The sequence below is a fragment of the Schistocerca cancellata genome, chromosome 1 (genome assembly GCF_023864275.1).
Source record: "Schistocerca cancellata isolate TAMUIC-IGC-003103 chromosome 1, iqSchCanc2.1, whole genome shotgun sequence".
NCBI classification, from domain to species: domain Eukaryota; kingdom Metazoa; phylum Arthropoda; class Insecta; order Orthoptera; family Acrididae; genus Schistocerca; species Schistocerca cancellata.
In genome coordinates this window covers 118,495,699-118,520,121 of record NC_064626.1, presented here as the reverse complement: position 1 = coordinate 118,520,121, position 24,423 = coordinate 118,495,699, and the positions used below count along the sequence as shown (strand labels likewise).

Here is a 24,423-nt window from a genome sequence, read left to right as displayed (position 1 = left end):
TCTAAAAGCTGTAAATTCAACTAATTACCTTGTTATTACAACTTAAATTGGAAGGATCACATAGAAAATGTTGTAGGGAAGGCTAACCAAAGACTGCGTTTTATTGGCAGGACACTTAGAAAATGTAACAGACCTACTATGGAGACTGCCTACACTATGCTTGTCCATCCTCTTTCAGAATACTGCTGTGCGGTGTTGGATCCTTACCAGATAGGACTGACAGAGTACATCGAAAAAGTTCAAAGAAAGGCAGGATGTTTTGTATTATTGCAAAATATGGGAGAGAGTGTCCCAGAAACGATACTGGATTTGGCTGGAAATCATTAAAAGAAAGATGTTTTTCTGAGACGGAATCTTCTCACAAAATTCCAATCACCAACTTTCTCCTCCGAATGCAAAAATATTTTGTTGACACCAACCTACATAGGGAAGAACGATCACCACGATAAAATAAGGAAAATCAGAGCTTGTATGGAAAGATATACGTGTTCATTCGTTCCGCGCGCTATACGAGATTGGAATAATAGAGAATTGTGAAGGTGGCTCAATGAACTTTCTGCCAGACACATCAATGTGGTTTGCAGAGTATCCATGTAGAGGTAGACTGAAGGGGGACACTTTTTCAAAACACCTCTCTCTCCCCATTATCACCATAAAAACATTATGATTTATGACTCTGTGAGCCCTTTTAGGCAAACCAACAACAAACAGTTTGTTTGCTCAACACTGCATACCTGGAAACAGGCTTTGTTACCGATTATGAGGTTTTTGTTATCAGTCAATTTCTGATGTCCCACACATTTTATTGGCATTTTTTCACTTATGTGAATGGCACAATGCAAAATGAAGATTCCAAAAATTATGGTAATTCCAAAAGTGCAAAAATTCCTATAACAGTGTCAAGAGTATTCACATCAATTTACCCTTCTTCTATAGCTCTGTTTTTGTGCAGAAATTTGCTTTAATTTGTTGTAACTATGGGCAACACGAACTTGAAAGCAAAACAAAAGAAAAATTATTGGTACTGAAAAGTGTACCTCTTTCAACCTCATGATCAACTGACTGTAAATGTAGTATTCTGCCAGGATCTGTATATATTTTCTTGAACGTTTACGTGCAGTGTTACTATGAGGGATAGTCATATAGTTTTAATTATTGCCTCAAAAAAAATCAAGCTGCAACCATAAAACTTCTTGATGGTGTTAGTTACCCTCTCCATATTCACCCTTCAATGTGACACATTTTTCCCAATAATGGATCATTTGGCAGGGACTTTGGTTTTGTAAGTCTATATTCTAGCAGTTCTGGAAATGTCCCACCTCAAAAATCACATTGTCATTTTGGAAATACCTGCCACACAATGATTTCTTTACCTGAAGAAATAGGAAGAAGTTTTTGGCTGCCATGTTAGCAGGCTACAGACACAAGACAAAATTTCTTGCCCAAAGATGCAGCATGTATGCCACTGTCAGACACAGAATGAGCTGGGGCATTGTCTTGGAGCAAACACTCTCCCTCAGACACCTTTCTGAAATGCTCCATCTTGACAGCAGTCTGTGATGGTTTGCCCCTTAAAATCACACCACAACTGTCAAAAAACAGTCAACATCACCTTGCCCAATGATGGCAAAGTTGTTGCTTTTTTCAGCAGTGATGAATCCACACGCTTCCACTGCTTGCTCCTTTGTGTTGAGGTCATAGGGTTGCAACAGCAACTGTCCATAGTGATTAAGCTGCTAAAAAAAGTCAACTGAATTGGCCTGACAGAGCTGCAACATTTCTTCTGCTGCTTCTGGTTACCAGGCTTTTTTAATAGGTGTGACCAGTCGCAGAATCCAGCAGGCTGTAAACTTTCATTATCAAAATGTCATGCAAAATTTTGAAAACTGACTGATTTCCACATTTGATGCTATCATTGGTCTTTGAGCACTAGGGCCTTCAAGTCTCTAGTGATTTCCTGTTTTTTACAAAGAGACAGTCTGCCATTTTGGTCCTTATCATTTAAACTTGTTTGAGCAAACTGGAAGCACCTGTGCTACATAACCAGAGTGTCATATGATACTGCATTGTTGCTGTATTTCCACAAACTCGGCATTGATTGTTGCAGCATTGTTCCCCTTCAATGCAGAAAAAAATCTACTGCTCGATATTCCACTGTATCATTATGACTCCCTCTCGTAAGATGCTCCTGATGAGCTAACAACTCAGATTCCCTAATGAGTTATAACCGTAATTCATTTTTAGTATCATAACTCCAAAATATAAAATTTCTAAACAGACCGCTTGCTCCTAAGTTCAAACCACTCTGCAGTTTGAAATTCTGGTGTAAAAAAAATATCAACTCTAATTGACGTGAAGGACAGTAAACTGCACATACATATTTTTTAAAAATCTTACAAAGGAAAATCTAGGATGGAATGTAACAATATCATGAAAAAGAAAGCTGCTACTCACCATATACCTGAGATGTGGAGTCACAGACAGGCACAACAAAAAGACTGTCACAAATACACTTATGGCCAGAATGGTCTCTGTCACACGCGCACGCACACGCACATTCGCACGCGCTCGCGCACGCACGCACGCACGCACACACACCCACAGAAAAATTCAATTCACATGACTGCAGTCTCTGGCAACTGAAACCACACTGCGAGCAGCAGCACCAGTGCAAGATGGGAATGGTGTCTGGGTGGGAGTAAGGCGGAGGCTGGGGCAGGGAGGGGGGAGGGATAGTAGGGTGGGTGTGGGGACAGTGAAGTGCTGCTGGGGACTGCGCAGTGACAAGATGGGGAGAGGGTAGGGCAGCTATGTGAAGTTGGGAGAGTAGACGGTGGGCAGGGAAGAGTTTGGGGGGGGGGGGGGGGGAGGTGGAAGGAGAGAAGCAAAAAGACTAGGTGCCATGGTGGAATGAGGACCATGTAGTGCTGGAATAGGGACAGGGAAGGGGCTGGATGGGTGAGGACAATGACTAACGGAGGTTGAGGCCAGGAGGGTTACAGGAACATGGGTTATATTCAGCACAGCTGGTGTTGGTGTGGAGGATCCATATGGTACAGGCTATGAAGCTTGTCATTGAAATGAACGATGTCATGTTGGACAGTATGCTTAGCAACATGGTGGTCCACCTGTTTCTTGGCCAGAGTTTGTCAGTGGCCATTCATGCAGATAGACAGCTTGTTGGTTGTCATGCCTACATAGAATACATCACAGAGGCTGCAGCTTAGCTCGTTGACCACATGACTGGTCTCACAGGTAGCCCTGCCTTTGATGGGATAGGTGATGTTTGTGACCAGACTGGAGCAGGTGGTGGTGGTGGGAGGATGTATGGGACAGGTCTTGTATCTAGGTCTATTACAGGGATAGGAGCCATGAGCTAAGGGTTTGGGAGCAGGGGTTGTGTAGGGATGGACGAGTATATTGTGTAGGTTCAGCGGACGGTGGAATACTACTGTGGGAGGGGTGTGGGAAATAGTAGGCAGGACATTTCTCATTTCAGGGCACAACAAGAGGTAGTCGAAACCATGGTGGAGACTGTAGTTCAGTTGCTCCAGTCCTGGGTGGTACTGAGTTACGAGGGGAATGCTTCTCTGTGGCCGGACGGTGAGACTTTGGGAGGTGGTGGGAGACAAGAAAGATAAGGCACGGGAGATTTGTTTTTGTACAAAGATAATTATGGTCTGTGAAGGCTTCAGTGAGACCCTTGGTATATTTCAAGAGCGGCCGCTCATCACTGCAGATGCAATGACCATGGGCGGCTTGGCTGTATGGAAGGGACTTCTTGGTATGGAATGGGTGGCAGCTGTCAAAGTGGAGGTATTGTTGGTGGCTAGTAGGTTTGATATGGGCAGGGGTACTTATGTAGCCATCTCTGAGGTGGAGGTCAATATCTAGGAAGGTGGTTTGTTGGGTTTAGTTGGACCATGTGAAGCAAATGGGGTTAACTGCTGTTGAGGTTCTGAAGGAATATGGATAGGGTGTCCTCAACCTCGATCCAGATCGCAAAGATGTAATCAATTAATCTGAACCAGGTAAGCAGTTAAGGATTCTGGGTGTTTAGGAAGGATTCCTCTAGATGGGCCATGAATAGGTTGCCATAGGATGGTGCCACATGGGTGCCCATAGCTGTACCCTGGATTTGTTTGTAGATAATGCCTTCAAAGGAGAAGTAACTGTGGGTGAGGATATAGTTGGTCATGGCAACTACGAAAGAGGTTGTTGGTTTGGAATCCGTCCGGTATTGGGAGAGGTAGTGTTCAATAGTGGTAAGGTCATGGAAATTAGGGATGTTAGTGTAAAGGGATGTGGCAGCAACAGTGATGAGCAGAGCACCATGCGGTAAGGGGACAAGAACTGTGGTTAATCGGTGGAGAAAATGGCTGGTATCTTTTCTATAGGAGGATGAGTTCTGGGTAATAGATTGAAGGTATTGGTCTACGAGTGCAGAGATTCTCTCAGTGGGGGCACAGTAACCAGCCACAATGGAGGATCCTGGGTGGTTGGGTTTACAGACTTTAGGAAGCACGTAGTAGGTAGGGAGTTTTGGAGGGTGGGGGGTAAATGTAGTAGGTCTGCAAGACAGGGTTTATCAGCTATGAGGGGACGTGTAGGAGGTTTGGAAGTTGTTGTAGAGGTGGTGGACAGCGGTACTCCAAGGCAGGAGTAGGTCAGCAGCTTGGAGAGCTTTTTGAGGTGGCATTGGACATGTTGCTCTAATTCCTAGAGTTAGAGCTGCCCAACACGATATCCTTCATTTCAATGACTGCTTCACAGCCTGTGCCATACAGATCCTTCCCACCAACACCAGTTTTTCTGAACTGTGCAGGTGGGAACTTTCCCTGCAATATATCCTATGTTCCTGTAAGCCTCCTGGTCTCAGCCTTCATTAGTCATTGTCCTCACCCATCCAGCCCCTTCCCTGTTCCCTGTGATGCACACCAGGCTATCATAGCACCCAGTTTTACTTCTCTCCTTTTCCGCTCCCCCCCCCCCCCCCCCCAAACCTCTTCCCTGCACTCCGTATAACCTCCCAACTGCACATAGCTGCCTTAACCTCTATCCACCTTGTCCCTGTGCGCTCCACAGCACATCTCACTGTCCCCCACCCCACCCTACTATTCCTCCCCCTCCACACCCCAGCCTCCTCCTTACCCCCACCCAGCTGCCATTCCCATGATGCACTGGTGCTGCTGCTCGCAGTGTGGCTTCAGTTGCCAGAGACTGTGTGTGTGTGTGTGTGTGTGTGTGTGTGTGTGTGGCCTAATTTTGATGAAGGCCATACTGGCAGAAAGGTTATCTGTGACAGTATTTTTGTTGTGCCTATCTGTGACTCAGCATCTCCGCTCTATGTTGAGTAGCAATTTTCCTTTTCATAATACTGTTTTTTTTTTAAAGCTTCTGACACATTTGGTTCTTAAGTTTTCCAGATGAGATTTTAAAATTAATGATCCTCTCTCTTCTCAAATGAAAGCGAAAAGAAAATGAATTAAATCTTTATATATACACAAATTACTCACAGAATCCTCACATCACAATAATTTTGTCAGACAATAGCAGAAATCATTTCACAGAATTCTGCAAACACTGCTGGGAATTTGTTTATTTGAGGCATGCTGCCATGGGATGGTTGACCGCAACTGTCATTACCGAGAAAATTGGACAATTACTTTTATTCCCATTCCCAAACCATATACCATGCTATTAACTATAATTATTCATACAACACGGTGTGCATGAACAACCTCTGTACAGCAAAGGATAGAGTGGGCAACAAGTACCCTCAATGATCTTAACCTATGTGTCTGTTGGAGTTTGGTTGTGTCAGTCAGTTACAACAGACACAAAGGCTAAGATCAGCGAGATTAATTGTTGCTCACTGTATACTTTCACAAAATTATGTAATTGGATGGGTAAAAAATCTACTCACCAAGCAGCGGCAGAACACACACATAAACAAAGGTTGTAATTAGGCAACCTTTCAGAGCCAGTGGCTCCTTCTTCAGGCAGAACGGTTGAAGGGGAACGTAGAGGGGTGAAGGAAAACGACTGGAGAGGTCTAGGAAAAGGGGTAGATTTTGGGAAAGTCGCCCAGAACCATGGGTTAAGGGAGACTTACCACACGCGATGAGAAGGAAAGAGGATGAGAAGGAAAGACTGATTGTTGTGGACTGCACTGGATGAGATTTGAAAACCTGCAGGCTTAAAGGTCAAAGACAGGCTAATATGCAAGACAGAGATTACTACATAAACATCATGCATGAGTTAATAATAGTGAAAAGCTAAGTGCATTGCACAAACAGAGGTGGGAAGGGGGGAGGGGGGGGGTGAAAAATAGATGGGTAAGACAATTAAAGATGTAGAAAACTGAAATGGAATGAAGAAAAGAGTAGTTACAGCGAAGATATGCTGAAACGGAAGAAATTAACTTAAATTAAGGCCAGGTGGGTGGCGAGAACCAAGGGCATGTTGTAGCCCATGTTGTGTTTACATAACTGCTGGTGTATGATATGTGTCGTTTCACAGGTGGCTCTCCCTTTGATAGTATATGTTTTGCCAGTTACAGGGTTGCTATAGGGGTGGTAGGAGTGTGGAGAGAGCAAGTCTTGCAGTGAGGACAGTCACAGGGGTAGGAGCCGTAGGGTAGGGAGATGGGTGCAGGTGGAACATAGGGTCTGACAAGAATATTGTGGAGATTGGGAGGGCAACAAAAAGCTATTCTGGGTCTGGTGGGCAAGATTTCAGACAGAACTGATGTCATTTCAGGGCATGATTTTAGGAAGTCATGGCTATGTCGCAGTAGCTGATTAATCCATTCCAGACCTAGGCTGGTTGGGTAATCATGTGCAGTGAAGGCTGAGGTGAGAATGGTGTTGCCTTAGTTGAGCTGCACCTGCAACACTAGTACAAAGACTTCCCTCCTATATCAGATATATCAAACATTTCCTTGATTGTCTGAAATCCATGCCCCTCCCATCCCCAACCACACACTTTGCTTGTCACCACTGATGCTACCTCCCTCTCTCTATACCAACATCACCCGCGTAATGGTCTGTATGCTGCTGAACATTTCCTCAGTCAGCGACCACCTGATTCCAGACCTATAACATCCTTCCAACTAATCTTTATCAACATTATACTTACCAACAACTACGTTATCTTTGAGGGAAAGACTTACAAACAGATCAGGGCTACGGCCATGGGGATGAACCTGGCTCCATCCTATGCCAACCTTTTCATGGGTTGCTTGGAGGGGCCTTTCCTGGGATTCATAAGCCTTCAGCCCCTGGTTTGATTTAGATACATCGATGACATCTTTACCATAGGGATTCATATGAGACTGACCTGTTAAAACGCCTAGAATCTCTGAATACCTTCTCTAAATGAAATTTCACATGGTCCTATTCTGAATCCCTTGCCACTTCCTTTGATGTTGATCTCATCCTCAACGAAGGCAAGCTACACATTTCTGCTCACATTAAACCTACCAACAAACAATAGTACTTACATTTTGACAGTTGCCATCCTTCCCATGTCAAATATTCCCTCTCATAGAGCCTTGGCGTTCGAGGCAAACATATTTCTTCGGTTGCAGACTCTTTACAGCAATATACCACTAGTCTCACCTAGCCTTCACTGCATGTAATTACCCAACCAGCCTAGCTCAAAAGCAGATTTCTCAGGCCATCACATCCAATCCTGATACTGCTGATCCCTCCAAAAACAACTCTGGAGTGCCGGTCTGGAATGGATTAATCAGATACTTCGACAGGGGCATGACTTCCAAAATCATGCCCTGAAATGAGATCCATTTTGTGTGAAATCTTGCCCACCACACCTAGAATAGCTTTTTATCGCCTTCCCAATCTCCGCAATATTCTTGTCAGACCCTATGTTCCTTCTGTACCTATCTCCTCTCCCTACCCTATGGCAGTTACCCCTGTGAACATCTTGCTGCAAGACTTGTCCTATGCACTCTCCTGTCACCACCAATAACAGCCCTGTGACTGGCAAGACATATGCTATCAAAAGGAGAACCATCTGAAACGACACGTCGTACACCAGCTGTTATGTAAACACTGTTCAGTCTTTTACATAGTCATGACTACCACCAATTATCAATTATGATGAATGGGCATAGGCAGAGGGTCTATACTGTCAACAAGCAATATCCTGGTGCAGAGCATGCTTTATAACATGACAATCGTGATCTCGCTGCCTGTTTCACCACACACACCGTCTGGATTCTTCCCCCATACACAAGTTTCTCGGAATTCCGCAGGTGGGAACTAGGGCTAAAACACGTCCTTGATTCTCACCACTCACCTGGCCTTAATTTACATTAATTTCTTCCATCTCAGCATTTCTTCACAGTACTACTCTTTCCTTCACTCCATTTTAGTTTTCTACATCTAACCATCTAGTTTTCACCGGCAGTTATCTCTGTCTTGCGTATTACCCTGTCTTCTACCTTTAAGCTCTCAGGTTTTCAAATCTTGTCCAATGCAGTCCCCAACAATCAGCCTTTCGTTCTCATCCTGTGTGGTAAGTCTTCCCTGTCCTGCGGTTCTGGGTGACTTTTCCGAAATCTACCCCTTTTCCTAGACCTCTCCAGTCCTTTTCCTTCACCCCCTCTTCCTTCCCCTTCAACCCTTCTGCGTGAAGAAGGGGCCACTGGCTCTGAAAGGTTGCCTAATTATAACCTTTGTTTATGTGTGTGTTCTGCCACTGCTTGGAGAGTAGATTGTTTATCTATCCAATTAAATTATTTTGTCAAAAACTGATTGTATACTTTGCTATACAGAATTGTCTGTGTCATTTGGCGCCACACTGTATGAATAATTATGGTTAATAGCAAGGTATGTGGTTTGAGAATGGGAGTGTCAGACTGAAACAGGTAACTACTGCAGCAGAATTTTATCAATGCAACTGAGATGGACGAAGTACAAAATTATCCAATTTTCTCATTGAGGGAAATTATCGGAAGCATGACAAAATGCCTTTCAGCAGAACCCCAAGAGCTCTTTATCAGTATGTGCCTCAGTGGTATGATGATAGCTCCACTTAGTGTACTTTCCATGGGACCAGGTGGTGAACTAGAACTGCACATAAGCATAATTGCTTACATGCTACTTGCTTCATTTTGTGCACACGCTGTTTTTTTTTTTCCCCGTCTTCACTAAGCTGGCAACGAACAACCAGCCACTCACAGAAGTCCTCTCACATCAGATAAAATGGAATTACTACAGATTGTACAAGTCTTTGCCTTTCTGGTGTGGTTAAGTTCTTTCTTCACTTAATAGCAAACTGAAACAGTGTATATTTTGGGCAGACAAGTTTCATGGCAAACATTTCATAATTCTTTCAATTCAGGAATTATCATGTTAGAGTTTACTTATTGAATGGCAATCATGATTTACTCACCTGGAAATTCATTAGGCCAAAAAAATTCATTCGCACAAATGGATTTCTTCGAGACCACACATATACTAGCATTATTGTAAATGCTTGTCCAAGAAAGAGCAGATTAATAAAATACGCAAAAAGCTGGCTTAGATAAGGAAAAAATTAAAAACAAATCAAGCAAAGGATGTAATTACACACTGATCAAGCTACATAGTGTGCACCTGGTAAGATATCAACGATGACTGTACCATTTATTTTGTAATGCACCTATAGAATGTATAAGGGGCAGTCAAATGGAAACGAGGCAGATGGGGGTGGGAAAACAAAAGACAAGTGCCAGTAGGACTCTGAGGGTCCCATACAAACTTAATTATGTACACAGATAGATTGTCTACATGTTTTGAAGAGTGAGCTTGCAGGTATCAAAATATGTAACATATAAGGCCACACCTGTTCAGTGTCTTGGCTCAGAAGCTCTTTAATTACTTACACTATCAAGGAACTGTAGACCTTAGTATTTAACATAAATTTCAACTTGATACCTATACCCAGTCCTAAGAAAACAGGGTCTTAACAGGCAGAGAGGCAAACAAAATAAAGTGATTCTACGAAAGTTCTGGTTTTACCAACTGAGGCATGGAACCCTAAAAAGTAAATAACTGTTTATTATTTCAAAAGTGAACAACATACTTGTTAATGCATTTATCCCACAGAGACAAGACTGTCAATGCCTTCATGGATAATGTCTGCTGTAGCCTACAGGACCATGATTGTACCCAGGCACACACTTATTTGTGCAAAGCAAAGCAACAGTCACGAATATCTTCCTTCATGGCACCAAAATATAAATATCACATGGGGAGAAAATGGAACTGTATAGAAAATGTGTAAGGGCTTCCCAGCAAAACTTCTGCAACATAGTTTAAACATCGTTGGTAATATGGGGGCCCACATGTTGCCAGGGTTGTTTTGGCTATGATGCAGACATTTCACTGGGAGTCCCTTATACATCCTTCAAATGGACCTGTATCCCCCCCCCCCCCCCCCCAACCCAATTCCCATATTTTTGGTTCCATGACGAAAGAGATTCTTGGCAATTGATCTGCTCTGGATGAAGAGGTGCACGCCTGGGTACAGTTGTGAGTCTTTAGGCAACCACAAACAGTTTTCCATGAATGCATAGACTGTCTTGTTTCAGTGGGATAAATGTACTGACAGTTATGGTGATTACTTTCAAAATAATAAACAGCTTACTTACTTTTCAGGTTTACATATCTCAATTGGGAAAAACAGAACGCCACTTTCTTCTGTTAAGATCCCATCTGCCTAGTTTTTTATTTGACAGCCTCTCATGTGTTACTGATTCTTTTGTATTCTTTGTCCTATCTCTATCTATTTCCTTTCAAAGCACACTGATGTACAGAGCACTACACACATTTTATTTGGATAAGATATAAATAGTTGGTTTTAAGTGATTACGGGTACTGGACTACTACTATGTGAGTACAAAAAAACAATAATTCACTTATTTACTAGATTTCTTTGTAATGAAACCTAGAATATTGCTTCAATGTACATTTCATAAAAATCACTCTGTTCATTTACATATAGTCATTACTATTTGCAAAGTTATATCTGTTCAGTAAGCACAACATTATTGAAAAATGCTGAAGTATTAGACATGTATGTTTTAAGTTTCAGGAACTCTGCACACTACAGAATATCTCATAATTAGTGTGAGGCAATGTCAGAATCAAACAGTGAACAGATGACACAAGTTACACAGACAGAACGTAATGCAAATATTCCCAGGGCAAGGAAATCTAGAACTAGGTCAGTTTAGTTTACTATGAACAGGATGGAACGGAGGAAGGGGAAGAGTGTGGTTTCAAGTTTTATTTGCAGACTTGTGGACAAAATAGTGTCACATCATCATCATCATCATCATCATCATCATCACCACCATCACCATCATCATCTACAGTTTCTAGCTCCTGGCTGAAACTGCTTAGAACATAGACTTCTCCACTTTTTCCTGTCCTCCCCACCATGTTCCTCTCTCCACTCTGTCCCTGTCTTCTCATTTTGGGGAAGCCTCAACTTAGAGAGTGCATCCCTTGATGGCGGATTGGGGAATGCTTGTCAGCATCCTCTGCCTGTTGAGGGGCAGGAGGGAAATAAAATACCTCCCAACAGACTACAATGGCCAGAGAGAAAACTCCATCAACAAATCCAGCTACAATATACACAGAAAGCCAGTAGCTGATAAACAACATGCTTTCAAGCATGGAAGCCACAATCTGGCTGTAAATATCAACAAGAGAAACTTAATAAATATCTATATTTGAAGACAGGCAACATTTACAAACCAAGTTTGTGTTACTACCATGTGCCACCATCCGTTGGATGATGTTAAAACAAAAATGCACTGATTCATAGGCTTGTTAGAATTTGGAAGCCGTTGCAGCAAATTGTGCTACGAGGTTTTCGCTATGATGGAAATAGTGCATTGTCATTTTGTGATTCACCTTTCGCTTTGGAAGCCGGCCGCTGTGGCCGAACAGTTCTATGTGCTTCAGTCCGGAACTGCGCTGCTGCTAATGGTTGCAGGTTCTAATCCTGACTCGGGCATGGACGTGTGTTATGCCCTTGGGTTAGTTAGGTTTAAGTAGTTCTAAGTCTAGGGGACTGATGACCTCAGATGTTAAGTCCCATAGTGCTTAGAGCCATTTGAACCATTTTTTTTTTTTTGCTTTTGGAAGGGAACACACAAGATGAAATAAAAGCAAAATTAGGTACTGTTTAAAGTGATCCTTCGTCATCAGTGACAAGAGTTCAATTTTGTTCAACGCTGTTTTGTCACATTCAATGAAATGCCAAGAAACAATCAAAACAATTGGCTGCTTCTCATAAATCTGCTCGAAAAAAAGCAGAGTTGGCTCAATCAACCAGAAAAGTTATGTCGATGAATTTTAGGGATGCGAAGGGTCTCATCTTCATATAAGATGAGCTTTGCATTCTAAAAAATGTCCTCTTAACATTTTCAGCTAATGGGAGCATCGACACCTTTTCTGTAACAATCACCAAAAGTAACCCATTGTTTTGATTGCTGCCTGGATTCCTGTATGATGATTAATCCACATCTGATCCACAATGACAACTTCACATAAACAGTCTATTGGATCTTGCTTAAGTTGCTCTCAACACAGTTTTGTAATTCAAAGACGCACTTACTAATTGCCCAGTGTGAGCAATTGTGGAATTCAACTGAAGTCCTTGTGGAACTCAACTGAAGTCCTACAGACCTCTCTTAAATTTCTCAAAACATGGCACAATAGTTAAAAACCACACTCACTTGCTGTCCAACATTTGTAATCGCAACAGCCATCAGCCTGCCAATTTTTCAACACCGATCGATCATGTGAATTTTTTTTAATTTTTATTTCCTTATTGACCAACGAGAACCATGAAGCATTTTCATTTCCTCTTCTTTTCTTGGTATTTTCTATTTTTCCAGTGTGCCATCATCTTCCCTTGTAGTCTTTCTCTTTCTTCTGTCCATGTTGTATTTCTTCTGCACTGAAAGTCTTCTAAATTTAATATTTTATTCTTAAACAGATTTCTGTCTTATTTCGTATTCTTTGATGTTTCTTTCTAGATATTTCCTCATTTCTGTAATCCATGCTACTGTTGATTTCTTCTTCCAGAAATACAGGAACATCTGTTTTGCAAGTCACTCAGTAGAGGTGTCCAAAACAGATTAATCTTCTTTTAACTACTACTTCTGATTTCCTCTATATTTTTTTTAGATCTCCCCATTACTTCTCATTTTCCAGCCATCTGTAGTTTGTATTGCACCCCCTATGGCAGGTCTTCACAACATATGTGCTCGCGGAGCAAGCTGTGAACAGCAAGGTGCGAGCACGGAGCAGCGCGAGCACGCTACCCCCACTACTGGACCAGAGCTGAGAGTGGGGAGAGTCACGTGGGGCACACAACAGCTGCCGCCAGTCAATGTAAATCTGCAGCCACCTGCAGGGATATCACTCACGAATTATTACTGCGACAATTGAAACAAATAAAGGAGAATGTACATGTGCCACATAATTTTATTAGCTTAGTGTATGCCTCTACATTCGTATTAATTTGTGAACTATTACACAATAAAAGGTGTCACTGAAGTGTGAGATTCTCGGTTATCTTGTACTTTTTGCCCTTTACAATTGCGTCTATGTTCGGAGTAATTGTTCTTGTGCCTCGTAGGCACAGCGTGCAGTTTAAATTTTGATCAGACAATGCGTTTCTCAGGTGCTTCTTGTTACATTTCATAGCAGAGAACAGTTGTTCACAAACATACGTGGAACCGAACATTGATATTATTGTAGCCACCAGTTTGTGCAAACGAGGAAATCTATCCTGAGGAAAGTGTCTGCAGAATTCCAAAATGTTTTTCTTGTTCTGAAATTTGTCTCTGTATTCTCTGTCACACTGCAGGTCAATAATTTCTAGTTGCAGCTCAGGACGAATCTCTTCAATATTCGCTGAATATGGAGAGTAGAACAGATCAAAATCACTGTCTAGTGTTGTCAGATCTTGAAAGCGTTGATCAAATTCTTCCTTAAGGGCAACTAAACTATGGGAATAACGTTCACAGTCTTTGTGAACATCTTGCATGGATGATAATTTAGGAAAATGAGCTAGATTTCCTGTTTCCAGCTGACTCACCCAAAGTGTCAATTTCATTTTAAAAGCTCGTATTCGATCTATGAAATGAGTAATTAGCAGATCTTTACCTTGTAATGGAATGTTCAAAGCATTCAGATGGCTAGTTAAATCTGCTAAGAATGCGAGATCACATTTCCATGAAGGCTCTTTCAATTCAGGAACACACATGTTATTTATTTCCATGAACATATTTATCTCATCTAATAGGCAAAAAAATCGATTTAATAATTCGCCACAACTAAGCCAGCGGACCTCGCTGTAATAAGGCAGGCTGCCACACTGGCTTTCTACATCCTCAAGAATGCTTTTAAATTGCCTGTGTTGTAGCCCATGCTTCCTTATATAATTGGTTATACGAACAACAACACTCATTACATTTTTTAGAGTGATACTCTTTGCACATAAATTTTCCTGGAGGATCACACAGTAAACGCCCCATATTTCATTTGGCACGGTCAGTTTTTGCATTTTCTCCTTCAACAGCGCAACGAAACCTGATTATTTCCCTGTCATCGCTGGTGCACCGTCTGTAGACACTGAAACTAAAGAATTCCAAGACAATCCTATATTTTCAACACTTTCTTCAATACTACTTAAAATATCACCTCCGGTTGTAGTGTTCTTCATGGCTACTACATCGAGGAGCTCCTCCCTCACCTGAAGATCTCTTTTAACACCTCTAATAAATATGGCAAGCTGCGCTGTTCCAGTGATATCAACACTTTCGTTCAGAGCTATAGAATAAGCCATAAAATCTTTACAGATATTTGCAAGCTTGCTCTGGACATCGTCTGCCATGTTCTGTATGCGACGCATAATGGTCGTGTTAGATAATGGCACAATCTGAAACTGTTCAACTTGAGATGGACACAAATGTTCCGCTGCAACTACCAAACATTCTTTTATTAAATCGCCATCAGTGAAGGGGTGCAGGGATTTTGCTAAAAGCAAAGCAATTTTGTAACTCACTCTGAGAGCTGCCTCAGTTTATTTTTCTTTGTCGTCCAGATCTTCTTCGGATAGGTTTCTTTTAGGTTTAATAACTTCCTGTGCACGATCTGGTCCATCACATTTTCCACTTCCGTAGTCTTTCGCGTGGTACGACATATAATGTTGCTGTAAATTAAATTTCCTGAAAGAATTCAGCGTTTTGTGACATACTAAACATTTTGCAACACCATGTTTTTCTGTAAACAGATACAATTCTTCCCAACTGCGAAAGCATGGTTGGGGTTACTCAACGGCGACTTGACATGATTCTTAACCAGCGAAGTGACTGTTAGAGCTGATCGTAGTACTTTAAACGTTACACAATCGTCGCGATTTCAATAGGCAAGCTGCGGCCCTATTCAAACATGCGCGCGCATTCCCCCCCCACCCCCCCACCCTTCCCTACTCCGCGACCTTGCACCTGCTCGCGAGAACGTGCCTGAGCAGACGCGAGTACTCGTGCTCAAAACCGGCCAGTTGTTAAGCCCTGCCCTATGGCCTGCTTATAGTTTATTGTCAGGCATTCACACCCATATAAACATTCTGGCCTTACCATTGGGGTACAGTGTTTTAGTTTTGTTTCTCTAGATATGCATTTCTTGTTATAACTATTCTTTGTCAAACCATATGCTCTCCATTTTGTTAACTCCCACACCTACTGCTAATTTTTCTAGCCCATTCTGTTGTATAATTTCTCCAAGATACTTGAATTTACTTACGCGCTCTATTTTACCTATTTGAGTTTCTATGAATTTTGGTGGAGTTTTTTTTTTGTCTGTCATGGATTTTGTTTTTCAGCTGAAATTTTGAGACCAAATCTATTTGTTGTTTCTTCTTTATCTGAATAACTGCATCTGGCAGATTTTCTGAAAGTACAGGGTAAGCACAAAGTCTTGCCCTGATTGTAACATTTATTACAGAATAATTGTTTGACATAATAATTTACATTTGATGCCATAACATAGGTTAGTGTTACTAGTTTTTATAAGACCACTTACATTAGTAAACCTCAATGTGTGCTCCCTTGGTAGCTTGGAGAATGTCAAGGCGGTATTCCAGTTCCCGCCAGGTGTTTCGTAATGTGTTCTGTCACAGTACCCACAGCAGCTTGTATCTAGCCTTCAGTTCGTCAATGTCAGCAACTGGTGTGACGAAGACTATGGCCTTGATATAGCCCCAGAAAAAAATTTCAAGGGGCGTAATGTCTGGAGAGTGGGATGGCCATAGTGTTGGACCGTTCCATCCAATCCACCGATCTGGAAATGTTTCCTCCAGGAACTCATGCACTAACAAATCCCAGTGGGGGAGGGGGGGGGGGGATGCTCCATCTTGCTGGAAAATTATCCATGGTTGATATTCTTCTAACTGTGGGGCAAAGAACTGTTGCAAAACGTCTATATAAATGTTAGTGGTAATGGATTTTTCTCCGAAGAAAAATGGTGCAAAAACCTTGTTAGGCATGAGGTCACACCAAACCTTCATTTTTTTCGCTGTAACTGCACCCCATATACAGACATTATGCCTATTTACTACTCCACTGACATGAAAGGTGGATTCATCGGTAAAGCATATGTGATTTAAGTAATCATTAGTGCCATCAATCCTGTTGAGAATATCAGTTGCAAATTCAGCATGTGTCAGCAAATCATTTGGTTGCAAGGCCTGGACAATTTGCACTATGTAAGCATGCAACCTACACCTTTCAGAAGACTCTTCATTACACTTGCTTGAGGTATTTGAAGTTCACGTGATGCTTGACGAGTTTATTTAGACGGACTCCATTGATACGACTGCCGAACACTAATAACAGTTGCATCACTCACACAAGGCCTGCCACTTCGAGGATCTTTAACAGTGTCTATTTTGTTAAGCTTCGCATACCATTGCTTTATTGATTTAACGTCAGGAGTGCTACGTCCATAAGAAGCCCGAAATTTACGCTGAACACTAATGGGCGATTTCGTTTTGTGAAACCAAAGCACGCATTGCACTTTCTCCAGCTTCGACGCCATTTTGCCAGCAACTAACGTGACCTAACAGACTGCGTCGGCGTTGTGGAGCACTAGCGCCATCTATTGATCACAACAACTAGTAATACTAACCATGTAATGGCACTGAATGTAACTTATTATGTCAAACAGTTAGTCTGTAATAAATTTTTATTATCAGGGCAAGATTTTGTGCTCATCCTGTATTGCAAAATCAGCTGAAAAAGTCCAGCAGTTTCCTTCCTAGAATTATTGACATTCACATCTAAGAAAATTGAAAAACTTCACTGAAAGGTACTACAGGTAATCTCTTTGACAAGAAATTGTAGGAAACAGGCTTCTTTTTGGTGAAGAAAAAGAAAAACATGTTCACCACAAGCTGTAACTGCAAAACGCATGAATTGTGTTAAGAATTGCTGCCGCATCCCTGTATTTGCCCAATTTGGCTCCCAGCAGTTTCTTCTTGATCCCAAACATGGAGAAATAGCTCAAAGGCAAAAAATTTCTGCTCAAGAGATAATGTCATAATTGAGACAGGAGTGTATTTTACAGCACTTGACAATTCCTAGTTTTTGCATGGGTTAAAAAAGTGAGTGCACATTGGGAAAAGTTATATTCCTAAAAAGAAGAACAATATTGATTTTCTTTTAAATATTGTCCTCATTCCTATTTCTCGAACTGCACTCATATACTTCCATTAAAAGCATGAACCATACAAATGCTAATGTCTAGAACTGCTTTCACTGTAAATGTAGCCAAGCATGCTTAAATTCTAATGCTCAAAAGATTTATTTTGAATTAACCGAGTACCCTGCTTTGCCTGAGCATGTCTTTATTCCAATCTTTTGTTAGTCCATCTCCTCCTCCCCCTATATGTGCAATCTCATCCTTCCCCCTTGCATCTCTCCTTCTCCTCCTCCCCACTTCTCTCTCCATACTATCACACTCATCCCTATAGGAAGCTGGTGGTTCTTACCACCGCTGTATTTCTTTCTAAATTGTAACTAATTTGTATACCAAATTTGACTGAAATAGTTCAAAGAGTTTAGGATGAGTTTTTACCCATGGCTTTGCTCACATACACACTTGTCAAATACATTCCACATCTATTTTACATGATTCAAATGTATTTTGCCTATCTATTTCGTGAATTTCACCCTGCAGTTTCGTTTTCAAGCAGCTACACGTTTATGATGTCATATCTTCTGAACTATGTGTCGTGCAATGATATATTCTATGTATGTTCAGCAGCATATGTGGACACTGTGAAATGTGTTGTGAATAGAATTAGTCATAAACACGTAATAAAGTAAATCATCATACTTGATGCCACAGTTTTTGATGCATTTCAGTACTTGAAGTCATATCTCCTAAACTATGTGTTATATTATGATATATTTTTGTAGGTACATTCCGTGATATATGTGGATACTGTCTGCGGAATATGTTGCAAATAGAATTCGCGGCAAAGACATATTAAATTAAAATGTTACGCTTGCTTCTAACAGATCTCTGTATTTGACGCTGTATCTCCTAAACTATAAGTTGTATAATAATATAATTTTTCTGGTGTATTCAGTGGCACATGTGAATACTGTTTACAAAAAGTGTTGAGTAGACTGTTAGTAGTAAAGAAATAATAAATTAAAATGTCATGTTTCATGTGGCAATTTTACTGCATCAAAGCAAAAATCCAGTAAGCAGTGAGCTTTTTTCCTTTCATCATTTTGTGGGTGTTGTCAGTGGCAAACAGTTTCATAAAGGTTTGAAATTATATGTAAGGTTTGTTGCATGTCTCTATGTGCTCTCATTCTCAAATACCGGAAGACTAAAGTATGGGTGTATGTGTGTGTTGAGGGTTATGCAAGCTTCATTTTTATCAATCTTACAGTGTAACTTAAGAATGCAACTATGAAGTACTTGTCAGCTACATAAAGAGAGTGAAGAAGCCAGTGACACACAAAGAGCTAATAGTGTTATCAGTGTGCACACACATTACTTTAGAGAGGTTATCACTTTCACTTTCACTGTAATGTGACACCAACTGCAGTAACAATGTGAGTGTAACAATTTTCATAACAGAAGGTATTGGCCACAAGTTATTATGCATATAAATTTTAACAAAGGATACAATCATCATAAATCCTCCAAATAGGAACATCATAACAAAGTCTGCTGTTCTGCCACGAAATGAGCCTTCCTCCAGCATGCGACAATATCTATACGTAAATATCATGCTGAAGAAAAAATTAAAGCCCACTGTGCCGAAGAACAGGAATGTTGTCACCAGTCGCCAAAGCTGAAATAAAACCAAAATTCAGTAAAAATTAATGGATTACTGCAATGACAATCACTCTACAGGAGATATTAAGTTGTAGTAAAACAGCCAAACAAAGTAAAGCTATGCAAAACCAGGGCTGCAATATAGATCTTTGTTCTGAAAGCCGAAAGTCCTGATATGAGTTTAGGCCAATACACTTTTAATACAACAAGAAGTTTACACGACACTAATGACATAAACATCACATTCCATATCAGACTTCAGTACATAATTTTTTTTGTTACGAATTGAAGGGAATATTAGTGTTTTAACATGCCATCAACAAACAGAGATCGTTCAAAAGCTTGGGCTGGACAGGGAAGGAAACGGAAATGGCTTAGGGATACAATGGAAAAACTAAATCTGGATGGGAATTTAAATCCTGATCCTGCTGAATGTGAATCTGACCTTGATTTTTACTGATAATATTTTTGTAAAAAGATTTTATGGCAGAATGAAAATTTTCCGATAATAATGGTAAATTGGCAACAACAGACAAATCTACAGCCAATGGAATACAAAAACATTTCACACTTTATACTCAATGACGACATTCGCAAGCAATGTGGAGTGGGAATGCCATCGCATTGGGATGAACACATATTTAAAGCAGACCCAAGTACAATAGCAAAAAGAGGTTTCCGCAGAAAAAATAATGGTAAATGACCTATTAGGAGACTAAGATAATGTCGGCTAGTTACACACCATATAGACATCCAGACTGCAGGTCTCCATTTTGATCAAGCATAAGACTGTGCCATGTGGAGACAAAGCATTAAAAGAGAGAGAGCCCTGCTACATCGCAGGGCAAATGATGAGGACCTACCTCAGTCATTTGTTTGTGTTCAGTGAAGACAGTTTTCTTATGGTAATATAATTATGTGGCATTATGAAAATTATTAGACTCACATGATAAAATTTTGAATACAGTCAATATTTGACACCTCCAGTGCAGATTAAAACTGTATGGTGGGGACCACACATTACGCTGCTAAGTGGAAGATTCATTCCAGGAATAGTTAATATTTATCAATCCACTGTGTTGCGCAGATAGGGAATATCATCCATTGTGGACAATGGAGCAATCATTTGCATCTGCTTCAAAACTGTAACAAGTAATGACAGTTAGCACAGACTCAACTGTATGAGTCTATACTGGAAAGGGACATCCACTTCCAAAGTCCACACTTGTACTTCATATACAGGGTGGAAAATAGAACTAGGAAAATGTGAGGCTGATGTTAGCTGCCCTGCTACAGAAGCAGAAGTAGGAGAAATGTGTCAGACTATGTGTCAGTAATGGATATTTAGTAATCGTGGAGCAGTGCAGAGGATGCGTCAGTCATATGTGCATTTTGCAGTTATGGTGACATTGTGACAGGTGTACAACAGCAGTTATAGAGTCACTATCAGATTTCACTCAGCACTCTAATTTCTTTTTTGCATGAAATCAAAGACAGTTCATAATTTTGAAGAGAGGAAAAAAGCATGAGGAATGAACAGTCTGTTTATATCCCTGAAAAAATACAAAAATGACAGTACATTGGTGCTAAGATTTTGTAGTATTCAAGAAAACAGCATCAAATTCAATTTTACTTGTACAAATCTCAAACTCAGTAACAGTGGAATCCTAGTGATAACGTACTATGGCTGGATGCGTATTTATGAACTGTCTTGTTATGTCAAGGAACATGTAAACTTCATTCAAGATACCTGGATGTGACATGGAGCCCATATTCACCTTAACACTTCATACCATGCTTTTTTTAACACCAAATGATTTTTTAAAAAAACTGTTCAAGGATGCCAGGAAAAAATACTGGAAAAAAACTAAGACATTGTCAATTCTGGTAAAAATATTTGCTTACACTTTGAATTATGCAAAATTGTGTGAAACTTACTATATTCACTCATAAATTACATTTTTCACTTATGCAAAACCAAGTGAAATTTACGCCATTAATAAATACTAGTGTATATAGTATAAAAACACCAAATGAACAGTTATGATAGAATTAATGATACTACTGAAAATGGTTGGATGGCATATGTCTTCAGATACTATGGAATGAAAGAAAGCAGTTTTTGTCTTTATTTAAACATAAGCCAACATTGCATTTCTCACACATGACAAAGGTACAGCCTTTATAATTAGAGAACATTGTTGTCTTCTCATTTCACACTGGCCAGTATTTGAAGGGTGGCCAGTGATTAAAGGGATCTAATCTTACATGCTTTGGAAGTAACTATGACCCCTCATATTTAAACCTATTGACCTCTGCTGGATCTGTGCTAGATAGTCTGCCTCACCATTTTGCTTCATGACCAATCTGACAAAGAGCTTGAGCCAGTCCATTTCTAAACTATTAAGTTGGTGCATAAGTTTGTAGCACTTTTCCATAAGATTAATAAACACAACAGATACAAATAACAGAAACTTTATTCATTAATAATATATTCCCCTTCACTATCCACAACAATGTGCCAACACTGGTGTAGATTTTCACTTCCGTAACTACAGAAGTTTTGAAGTGAAGACCTCATTGAGCCATGTTCAGAGTGCATTTTCATCCAGAAAGGAAGTTCGCTGAAGGTTATTCAACAGAGAATATAAAATGTGAAAATCTGAGGGCAAAAAATCAGGTGGATAAGGTCCCTGTAATCATGTTTTTTTGTCAGTCTAGCAGAATGTGGGCAGGCATTATAATATAGTAGCATTACTTCATGCATTCTTCCTGGTCATTGTTCTTGGACTGTCTCTGCAAGATGTCTCAGCTGTTTACAATAAATTTCAGCAGTGGTGGTTACAACTCAGAGAAGCAATTCATAGTACATAAAAAATGGTTCAAATGGCTCTGAGCACTATCGGACTTAACATCCGAGGTCATCAGTCCCCTAGAACTTAGAACTACTTAAACCTAACTAACCTAAGGACATCACACACATCCACGCCCGAGGCAGGATTCGAACCTGCGACCATAGCAGTCGCGCAGTTCCAGACTGAAGCACTTAGAACTGCTCAGCCACACCGACCGACATAGTACATCACACCACTGCTGTTCCACCAGGTGCATAACATTATCTATTGTGGATGTGCACTTCTCTTTGTACAGGGAGTTGTTGCTTTGTTTGGGCTCAACCACTCTTTTCTTTTCCTTATGTTTGCATGAAGACACCATTCCTCGTCATCAGTAATGATACAGGACAGGAATGGTCGGTGTTGCAAGCAAGGATGCACACATGGCTACCCACTGATTTTTGTGATTTTGGCTTAGAGCATGCACTATCCATACACTCGATTTTTAACCTTTCCCATTGCATGCAAATGTTGCACAATGGTGGAATGATGGCAGTTCATCACATTTTCCTGTTCTCAAGTACAGTGGCATGGATCATTGTGGATTAATGCATTTAAACAATTTTCATCAAACCCTGAAGGTCTTCCTGAACATGATGGGTCACTACTGTCAAAATGATCCTCCTTAGAACAAAAACCAATTTTCTTTCTGTGCTCTGTCCAATGGCATTATCCCCATAGATGAAGCAAATATTTCTGCCAGCCTCCACTGCTGTCACCCCTTTATTGACCGGAAACAGAAGAATACATTGGTAATGTTCCAATTTCTCCACTTGGCACTCCATTTTCTAGCATCCACAGCTCCATTCACTATTTCCAAATGACTATATGCTAAGATAAGCAAGGGAGTGCCAAACTGCAAAACAAAAATGCTACAAACTAAAGCACCACCATAATACTTCTGTTTATTGGCATGTATGCTGCTCTTTTTTTTCAGTAAGTGGCGTGCTGTAGAGAATCCACAAATTTATTATAATTATTTCAATCAGATGGAAAAATGAACTTAAATATCATCATTTGGGTATAATTATTATATGCTGGTGCTGTTACCTAATAAATCTACATTTCCCATATGTGAGTCGTAAACAGAAACAACGACAGGGCATGGTACTATTCTGTGTTCTCTCTTCTTTCTGTCAAACCTTTTCACTTCAGATTCTGGAAGCTTCCCAACAAAAGTACACAGAAAACAGACAATACTACTGCCTTTATACAAAATGGAGGAAATGTCCACTTTGTCAATGGCAGTAATGTACTCCTCAGAATATCCATGTACTTCTATCTTCCACTTCTTTTCGCTTTGAAATTTACAGTCTGGTGTTCTATGCCTCTGGATTATTTTCACACTCTAAATCCTTAGCTTGAATAGGTGTACAGCTAGACTTATAGGGGTATAATAACTGTCAGAATAGATCTTGTTCTTGTCCCTTGGTATTTCCATTACGTGACAAATTACGGTATTTCCATTACGTGACAAATTACATGTTTCCAGATGATCCAATATCATTCAGTTTTTCTGTATCTTCGGGAGTTTTTCAGAAGCTTGTAGTACCACTATATCAGCGACAAGTTCATTATCATCATCCTCCAAAACATTATTTAAATTACGTATACAACCTCTTGTAGTCTCAGGCTCACTACCATATCAGCAGATTCCCGTCATTTACAGTTAACGTGAATTCTTCACAAGTCAACACTTTATGTGGTTCATTTTCAAACTACAAGACTGACTCCATTACAACAATCAAGCTACCATAAGAAACTAGAAGAAAGCAGAATGAAGGAAACACTAATTTGTTATTGTTTCAGTGTGGGTAGGAGTGTTCCTATGCACTATTGCACATGTGCAAACAAAATTGAGTTGGGTAGCACTTAAAATTTATTAACAGAAAAACATGCTGAACTGAACAGAACACACTCTAAAGGTTATAGAAGCTCTATATATATTTTTTCTGTTCACATCTTCTTGCTTGCAACTACCATCACTCACCATTAAAAGAGAGAACTGTGTGCCAGACCCACAATGCTACATGGAGCAACACACACTGTCACTTCATGAGTTCCGTAGCACATTATGGTGGGAAGATACTTTTCAATTACCTTCATAAAACAACATTGCCAATCTGCAAGACAGTTTCCAG

The 24,423-nt window shown here is 40.4% G+C and overlaps 1 protein-coding gene across 1 annotated transcript in view; it reads right to left on the bottom strand.

Annotated features, from left to right (window-relative positions):
- The window catches only part of LOC126166669 (derlin-2-like), an 86,062-nt gene that overhangs the window by 52,975 nt on the left and 8,664 nt on the right, over positions 1-24,423 (bottom strand). The window contains exons 3-4 of the mRNA XM_049920420.1: positions 19,237-19,404; positions 9,421-9,543 (exon numbers count right to left, since the gene is read on the bottom strand). Coding sequence (XP_049776377.1) covers positions 9,421-9,543; positions 19,237-19,404 — 291 coding nt within the window. The remainder of the gene's footprint in view (positions 1-9,420; positions 9,544-19,236; positions 19,405-24,423) is intronic.